The sequence below is a fragment of the Takifugu rubripes genome, unplaced genomic scaffold (genome assembly GCF_901000725.2).
Source record: "Takifugu rubripes unplaced genomic scaffold, fTakRub1.2, whole genome shotgun sequence".
Classification (NCBI taxonomy): Eukaryota; Metazoa; Chordata; class Actinopteri; order Tetraodontiformes; family Tetraodontidae; genus Takifugu; species Takifugu rubripes.
This window is the reverse complement of record NW_021821633.1, coordinates 642,476-651,114: the sequence shown is the minus strand read 5'-3', so window position 1 is coordinate 651,114 and position 8,639 is coordinate 642,476. Positions and strand designations below refer to the sequence as shown.

Sequence of the window (8,639 nt, the reverse complement as noted above, 5' to 3'; positions counted from 1 at the left end):
GTGTTAGGGTTAGGGTTAGGGGGTTAGGGTTAGGGTTAGGGTTAGGGGGTTAGGGTTAGTGTTAGGGTTAGGGTTAGGGGGTTAGAGTTAGTGTTAGGGTTAGGGTTAGGGGGTTAGGGTTAGGGTTAGGGTTAGGGTTAGGGGGTTAGGGGGTTAGGGTTAGTGTTAGGGGGTTAGGGGGTTAGAGTTAGTGTTAGGGTTAGGGTTAGGGGGTTAGGGGGTTAGGGTTAGTGTTAGGGTTAGGGGGTTAGGGGGTTAGGGTTAGTGTTAGGGTTAGGGTTAGAGGGTTAGGGTTAGGGGGTTAGGGGGTTAGTGTTAGGGTTAGGGTTAGGGGGTTAGGGTTAGAGGGTTAGGGTTAGGGGGTTAGGGGGTTAGTGTTAGGGTTAGGGTTAGGGGGTTAGGGTTAGTGTTAGGGTTAGGGTTAGGGTTAGAGGGTTAGGGTTAGGGGGTTAGAGTTAGTGTTAGGGTTAGAGGGTTAGGGGGTTAGAGTTAGTTTTAGGGTTAGGGTTAGGGGTTATGGTTAGGGTTACTGTGCACATTTGGGTTAGGGTTAGGGTTAGGGTTACTGTGCACATTTGGGTTAGGGTTAGGGTTAGGGTTACTGTGCACATTTGGGTTAGGGTTAGGGTTAGGGGGTTAGGGGGTTAGGGTTAGAGGGTTATGGTTAGGGGGTTAGAGTTAGTGTTAGGGTTAGGGGGTTAGGGGGTTAGAGTTAGTTTTAGGGTTAGGGTTAGGGGTTATGGTTAGGGTTACTGTGCACATTTGGGTTAGGGTTAGGGTTAGGGTTGTGGAGCTCCACGACTACGCTACTATATGAAGAGGAAGCATCATGAACATGGAAAAACTGGAATCTATGTGCTGAATCTAATTGGGACCAGGGCAATTCCGGTGACCTCCCCTGGTCTCTGTAAAGGGATGCCGTGGTCAGCTGTATCAAAGGCAGTCAGTGGTGCTTTATGTCAGTGGTGCTTTATGGAAACACAGCAGGTGGAACATGCATTTCCATGTGTTTAGGAAATGGTCAAGAGGGAGAACGTGAACTGCATAGCCGTGGAGTGGAAAAAGGGTGTGAAGACTCGATACGCTCAGGCTGCCAATAACATCCGGGTGGTGGCGGCCCAGGTGGCAGCAATGATCACATTCCTCATGGTAAATCCTAGAAGCTCAGCAACATCTCATGCTACAGCTCCAACAGAACTAAACAGCCATCAGAGGAAATAGACCTTATCTGACGCAGAAGTAACCAAGCAGCACATTTCTGGAGTTGGGTTCCAGCTAAAAACATGTCTGATGCTCAGTATGAAGAATTCATTATATATTATATATTGTGATTGTATTTTCTGCAATACTGAGGGAAAACGTTTAGATTTTTTAACCACTTAAAGGCTGAGCAATGGTGGGAAAATGCTAAAGAATCCTCAGAGCTGAGAGCCGTGTCTCGCCCACGATGTCTGAAGGAGACGTGCTGAGCTGATGAGCCACGTCTATATCATGTAGGACAACTACAAGCAGACTGCTGGGAAATTCCACATGATTGGACACAGTCTTGGAGCACATGCTGCAGGAGACGTTGGCAGTCGAATCCCTGGCCTGGCGCGCATCACAGGTAGAGCTTTTATTCCACTGTAGTAGCTCTTGGCTTTATTTGGTTTCCTTCTTCAAGCTAGAACACGGACCTCACTGACCCAAGTGCTCATGGTCAGAAGGTCATTGGAGTCCTAAAGGGTGAGGGTTAGGCTGTGGGATGAACAAAAACCCTTGTAAGTGTAGGTGAAACGCCTACACAGCTCCCTTTACTTTGTCTGCTCAGGACTGGACCCAAGTGAACCCTACTTCCAGGGAACCAGTGCTGCTGTCAGTCTGGACGTCACTGATGCCAACTTTGTGGATGTCATCCACACTGATGGACTTCCTTTTGACCCTAAACTTGGTAGACATTCCTAGTTATATATATCCTTAGTTTTATTAGCTGCTTCTCTTGGGGGAAACTCTTTTATTATATTCACAGAATCGCTGTTTTGTAAAGGAGCTTTTCTAACTGCCACCTCTCAGGTCTGGGGATGTCACAGTCTGTGGGACACATTGACTTTTACCCCAATGGCGGACAGCTGATGCCGGGCTGCTCCACCAACAGAGGAGACCCCAGTGACCTTGATGCCATCTGGCTAGGTGAGCTACACTGAATACACACCAAGGTTGTGCAAAGAGATCAATCAAATGAGACTCTGGGGACCCCAAGTAGACCAGCATTCTGAGAGCGGAGCGGTCTACTGGGATGATACGTGTCACTAGCTCCTCCAGGTAGGATGGGATCAACCATCAGAAAGACCAGAAGATAATTAGACTGGTTCTGATCCTGCCTCCCTAATTCTGCATCGCAGGCAAGCATATGATCCAGGGAGGCTGGAGAGAAGGACAGAAGGTCTTCTAGAGAAGGTCTTCTGGAGAAGGTCTTCTGGAGAAGGTCTTCTAGAGAAGGTCTTCTGGAGAAGGTCTTCTGGAGAAGGTCTTCTGGAGAAGGTCTTCTGGAGAAGGTCTTCTAGAAAAGTTCTTCTGGAGAAGGTCTTCTGGAGAAGGTCTTCTAGAGAAGGTCTTCTGGAGAAGGTCTTCTGGAGAAGGTCTTATAGAGAAGGTCTTCTAGAGAAGGTCTTCTGGAGAAGGTCTTCTGGAGAAGGTCTTCTAGAGAAGGTCTTCTGGAGAAGGTCTTCTAGAGAAGTTCTTCTGGAGAAGGTCTTCTGGAGAAGGTCTTCTAGAGAAGGTCTTCTAGAGAAGGTGTTCTGGAGAAGGTCTTCTAGACTAGGTCTTCTAGGTCAGCTCTAGAAGACGCATGAGACAATTTTAGCATTGTGTTGAGTTAAAACTTTTCCCGTTTTTTTGATTGTAACAGACACGTTCTAAATAAAGATTGATTGACTGATGCTAATGAAACTGACGGTAATCTCCCTGGTCAAGGCTCCATCCCAATCCCTACCTGGAAGAGTTTTAGAGGGAGGAACACGGGGAGCATGGGGAGCATGGGGAGCATGGGGAGCATGGGGAACATGGGGAGCATGAGCTTGGACACAGAACCAAATTAAGTATTAAATATTAAATCTGAAATATTCCTCTGGGGCTTTCAGCTGTCCCTGCCAGGATGTGATGATCCACCCTGAGCTTTGGTGATTGTCCAGATGAGGCTGTTTACTCCACCGTGAACTGTGATATGTGGGCAAATGGGTGATGTTCCATAACAGCAGCGGTGTAATCGAGGAGATTAATGGTTTTAGCATGAGAATGAATACACGAGTCCTTTAGAAAATGCAGCAAAACAAACCATTAGAATCACCCAGAAGGAGATACTGTGGAGAAGGAAAAACCGGAGCACTAGCATTCACCGTGTTAGCCCCAGTAGCAGAAAGACAAGCTGTAGAGGGCTAAAGCTGCAGTCCGAAATACGTTTGGAAATGAATCGAGACCTCTTCAGCTGCACCTGAACCTCTCCTCTTGCTCATGATCACAGTCTTATAAGACTAGCACCGACTTTCACAGCAGGTCCAAAAGTACCAGTTTTGTCCTGAGAGAGCTCTGAGCTGTTTGCATTTCAACTCCGTAATCATTCTTTTTCTTTCCACTTCCCTTGAATAATCTTCTCCACTTCTTTCTCTTTACTATCACAAATTTTGCCAGGTGACAAAAAGTTTGATGCCTGCAACCATGTTCGAGCATACGAATACTACATTGAGAGCTTGGAAAAACCTCAAGGCTTTATGGGATATCCATGTCCCAACAAGGACTCGTTTGCTGATGTAAGTTCAAGCTTTAACACGTTTAACCAGTTGAACCGAAAACACGAGTCACTCTGTTTCTCCCTGTTGTTGTTGTTGTTGTTGTTGTTGTGCTCTGGCCTGGCCAAGGTTCTACTGAACCTCCCCACCTGTCCATTGGAGGTGGGATGGTCAGGGAGTTGTCCATGTCTTTGTGATCTGCAGTAGCGTGCACACACAGGGAGCTCTCAAAATTCCCACCCGGTTGAAGACCTGTGTGGGCCGATCCAGGTTTACATCCGGACGGAGGGGCTCCATCACCCTCTGGAACCTGCTCAGGGCATTGCATAGTCCAAATGCATGTGCACTCATAAAAGCCACATTTGGTGATCAAAGCCGTTTTTCGTGGTCTCTGCTGTCCACGGCTACCTGACAAGAGCATCAATGAAGATCAAGTGGCTCCTCAGAGAACATCAACACGTTCCTCAAATTGGGGAAAGGGTGTGCACCCTAGAAGGTCAGTCTGTTTAATTCATACACCACCAGACTCCATCACGGTCTGAAGATGCTCCTCCTCTTCACTTTGGAAACCAAGGGGTGTCCTTCTCACTGCCTGGTACCCAGGCTTTGCTGAGCCAGTGTCAAGGCCGTGGCAGACATGTAGCCCAAATCAGCGTCGCCCTTGGCAAAGAGCCTGGTAGGTCAGCAGAAACTGGAGAACGAGCTGGTGGCGCTGGTTCCTGAACACCTAACTCGCAACACCAACCATCCTACTGCACACTGTCCGGATGATCAGAGACGGTTGCTCCTCTTCGGTGGTCCCCTCTCTGACTCTTTCTCAACGCTAAGCTCTGTGTTCTCCTTCTAAGTTGAGCATGTTCACTCAACTAGAGGCCCAAGACCTGTTCCTTTAGGCAGTGCTGCCCTGCTGGTAGAGATGTTGCATAGCACCAGTTTCTCCATGGTGACAGCAACACCTCCAGCCCTTAGAGCTCCTGTGATGGTCACAGGCTCTAGAACAGCTGGAACCCCTGTCAGAGCCCCAGCGTCAGCCACAGCCTGCATGGCAACACCATTCAGTCACAGGAATCGCAAATGGATCTGCTCACGGTTAGAAAAGGTCACAATTATCCCACTCCAAACTTTTCTGTGCTTACTCCTAATTTCAGTCTTTCATGCATGGAGGGAAAGACCTAAAGCAGACGTTATCTTCATTTTGTAGCCTTTGCTCAACATCAGTTGCTAAGTACAGAATGCAAGGACTGCCTTTCGTTGGGTTGTGGTTGGGTTGGGTTGTGGCAAGCTAGCATGTCCAGGCAACCTGGACATGCTAGCTTGCTGTCACTTTTCACTGATTGCAGGCTATTTTGGTTGATCTGTAGCTCTTCAGCTAACCTTTTGGGCAGCACATGCTGCCATCTTGTCCCTATCAGGAGTTCAGTATCAGTAAAACACTCGGCATTAAACAGGAAGGACATCAGCGTTGGTTTGCCCACGTCAAGGCCACAATCTCATGGGAAGCAGGAGGAGGCGTGTCCATAGCTCGGTGCTTACTTGAACGTATGTGAGGCAGTTTTGGCGGCAGATAAAATAGCCATTCTTGGGTTAGAGCCTTTGCTCCACTGGCTTCAGCCTGCTGATTGAAGGTTTTGGTAAACCAGAGCGGGAGGTGGAGGAACAGAGTTTCCATCTGAATCGTCAGGGCTCTGGCCCAGCTGGAGCTCGCAGCTCCTCTGGCTCAGCATGTTTGAGGCTACCAGCTGTTGCTCCACGACACTGATACGGCTGTGAAGCATTTCCCTTTAAATGCAGAGGAGGGGGTGATGCAAACGGGTTTCCCTCCTGTCTTCCATGGACAGGACTTGTGTGTGCAGCTGTTGGTGGTCATGACACGTTATCTGGACACATAACTCAGATGAAGGGGAGTCCAGAGATCCCCGAGCATGACCTCATATCTCCATGTCTGAGGGATGAGAGCAGCCGTTTGTTATTAGCATCTCGCTCTCCACGTGTTCCGTCTATGGTGATGATGTGATGGTGCTATGCTTGTCTTCACAGGGAAAGTGTTTCCCATGTGGACACACTGAATGTCCTCTAATGGGCCACCGTGCTGATAGGTTCACCGGGACAGAGGACACGTCCATAACAAAGTATTTCCTCACCACTGGCAGTAAAGCGCCTTTTAGACGTAAGTAGCTCGTTCCGCTCGTCCCGTCCCTCCCTCGGAAGTCACTTAACTTATAAGGGATGTGTTAAAATTCCTGTTCATGACATGGTGTGACATCCTGTAGAACATATACATCCCAAAGCAAGTCAGAATTCAGTAGCAGTCTGGACGGACGGCAGGCCGCTGCTTGATTAGCGTCTTTCTTCTAAATTCTAGGTTACAGCTACAGGGTGTCGGTGACCCTGGCTGGTCCGATACTGCCCAACGTTGGCTTCATGTTTGTGGCACTCGTTGGAAAGTATGGAAGCACCAAAGAACACCAGCTCCATGTGTAAGAACATCTGACAGCAGATGAGAGCTTCAGTTTACCGGCTAACTACAAAGGAATGTAACAGGCAGCCAAAAGGAGTGAATATCCCATAATTCCACACTCCTATCCTCAGCAAGTATTTACTCAGAGTGTTTGCTGTGAGTCTCCTGGAGGTCTGGAAGCGTAAAGTTGGCTCCAGCAGAAGATGAAGCTATGTTAGCATGTCATGGTGCTAAAATGTCCTCCTTGTCATTGACCTTCTAGAGGCACCTTGATATCCGGAAGGACGTATGAGTTGTTGCTGGATGCACAGCTGGACGTGGGGGACGTGACAGAGGTCCAGTTTCGATGGAACAACCACATCATTGACCCCCTGAGACCCAAGTTTGGAGCAGAGAAGGTGGTGCTGCAGAGAGGAAAAGACAAAGAGATGTAAGTGTGTGAAGAAGAAGAAGAATGATGAGCTCTTACTCCTGCTGTGCTCAAAGGGGTTCTGATGTTGCACCGAGTGACATTAACTGGTGTTGGACACAGGGGGGCAGGATTGGACTGCATGGACACCCCCAGTAGAGCAGTGGGGGAGGGGTGAGCGTGGCGGGTTCGCCAAGCTTCATCTTTGGTCGTTCTTTAGAGACAGACCTGGATCATAGATGCAGTGGGAGCTGTCGCGTATGTTAGTTCTCAGTCTCAGACGCCTTCATCTGACGGTTGGATCCTTCTTTCCTCTTTCACAGCAGGTCCTTCTGTGGAAGAGCAAACGTGGCAGAGAATGAAGTCCAGTCCGTGCTCCTGTGTGAGGTGTAACAGTGCAGCAGCTTCACGTTCTCCGCTCAATAAAGTTCTCTTCAACTGCTCCTGTGTGCTGTGTGCAACACCTCACCCACCCATGGCAGAGCCAGAAACCACCAACAGTCTTTATCCAGGTCTTCAGAAGACATCGAGCCTCAGACTACTGACATTCTGTTGTGTCTGTAAAAGCTCAGAGACTGGGTTGGGTCCAGGCCCGGCTCTGTAAGGACCTCCATCATTGCGAACTGGTCCTGGAGCAGCGAGGCCTCTTCCCAGAGCTCCGATCAAACCAACCGAGGCCTTTACTCATTCATCATTTTCATTCCTAAACAAGATGAGAACGTTCACCTGCACCAGAACACTCGGCTGAGATGGACCTTCAGGGACAGTCCCCCTCCGTGAGGACAGGGGGCGCCGAGCTGCAGGGAGGGAGGAAGGGCCCCGTACTCCTGCATGTGTGTGTGGGTGGGTGTGAGAGAGTGGTGTGTGTGTGTGTGGGTGGGTGTGAGTGTGTGTGTGTATGTATCCGTGTGTGTGTGTGTATGTATGTGTGTGTGTGTGGGTGTGAGAGAGTGGTGTGTGTGGGTGTGAGTGTATGTGTGTGTGTGTGTGGGTGTGAGAGAGTGGTGTGTGTGGGTGTGTGGGCGTGAGTGTATGTGTGTGTGTGTGTGGGTGTGAGAGAGTGGTGTGTGTGTGTGGGTGTGTGTGTGTGCGTGTATGTATCTGTGTGTGTGTGTATGTATCTGTTTGTGTGTGTGTCTTTGCATGTATGTGTGTGTATGTGTGAGTGTATGTGTGTATCTGTGTGAGTGTGTGTGTTCTTCTTGCTGGTTGCCCCGAATATCTGGTTAAAAACAGGCCTTGAATTGAATGTCTTATATTCATGTATAATTCTGAAGGTCTGTGTGTGTGTGTGTGTGTGTGTGTGTGTGTGTGTGTGTGTGTGTGCGTGTGCGTGTGTGTCTGTGTGTGTGTGTGTGTGTGTGTGTGTGTGTGTGTTTTGAAAAGCACTTATTAATCTGTCTGTGGCCTTTCGCTTGCTTATGAAGTCCTGATTGTGTGTCATTGTTTTGGCTTCATTTATTTGAACACACACCCCATAATTACACTTGCAAATATCCAGCTTCCAAACGGCGAGCTGCCATTTTCATCATGGCTCTGACAAAGTGATGTGAAATCAGTGTGACTTCCTGTGAGCGCAGCCATCAGCGTCGCACAATACCAATCAGGAGGAGAAAGCATCTCGCCTTCCAGAACGACTGCGCTAATAATCTTAATAAACCAGTCAGATGAATGTGTGGGCTCTGATGGGGGGGGCAGTGGGGGTGGGGGGCGTCTTGGAGTCCTCATCTGTCTTTGTCTTTGACTCTTGTTACTCTTTTGATTATTGGCTCATTGGAAGTGAGGACTAATGACAAAATAGCAGATAATTCCTGTCATTATGTGTGTTTGTCACAGGAATTCTACAAATGACAGCAGTTCTGATCTTCAAGTGTGTGTGTGTGTGTGTGTGTGTGTGTGTGTGTTGTGAACAGGTCAGGAACCCATGTCCATGCGTAGGTGGTGTGTGTGTGTGTGTGTGAACCGCTCCCTGGGCGCTGCTTGCACAGCAGACGTCACCTCTGGCTGT

At 48.7% G+C, this 8,639-nt stretch overlaps 1 protein-coding gene across 1 annotated transcript in view; it reads left to right on the top strand.

Moving 5' to 3' along the window:
- The window catches only part of LOC101064949 (inactive pancreatic lipase-related protein 1-like), a 9,318-nt gene extending 2,246 nt beyond the window's left edge, over positions 1–7,072 (top strand). The window contains exons 4-12 of the mRNA XM_029832009.1: positions 1,015–1,149; positions 1,498–1,606; positions 1,811–1,930; positions 2,053–2,169; positions 3,667–3,785; positions 5,802–5,931; positions 6,127–6,241; positions 6,485–6,652; positions 6,955–7,072. Coding sequence (XP_029687869.1) covers positions 1,015–1,149; positions 1,498–1,606; positions 1,811–1,930; positions 2,053–2,169; positions 3,667–3,785; positions 5,802–5,931; positions 6,127–6,241; positions 6,485–6,652; positions 6,955–7,024 — 1,083 coding nt within the window. The 3' untranslated portion in view covers positions 7,025–7,072. The remainder of the gene's footprint in view (positions 1–1,014; positions 1,150–1,497; positions 1,607–1,810; positions 1,931–2,052; positions 2,170–3,666; positions 3,786–5,801; positions 5,932–6,126; positions 6,242–6,484; positions 6,653–6,954) is intronic.
- Positions 7,073–8,639: the final 1,567 nt, after the last annotated feature.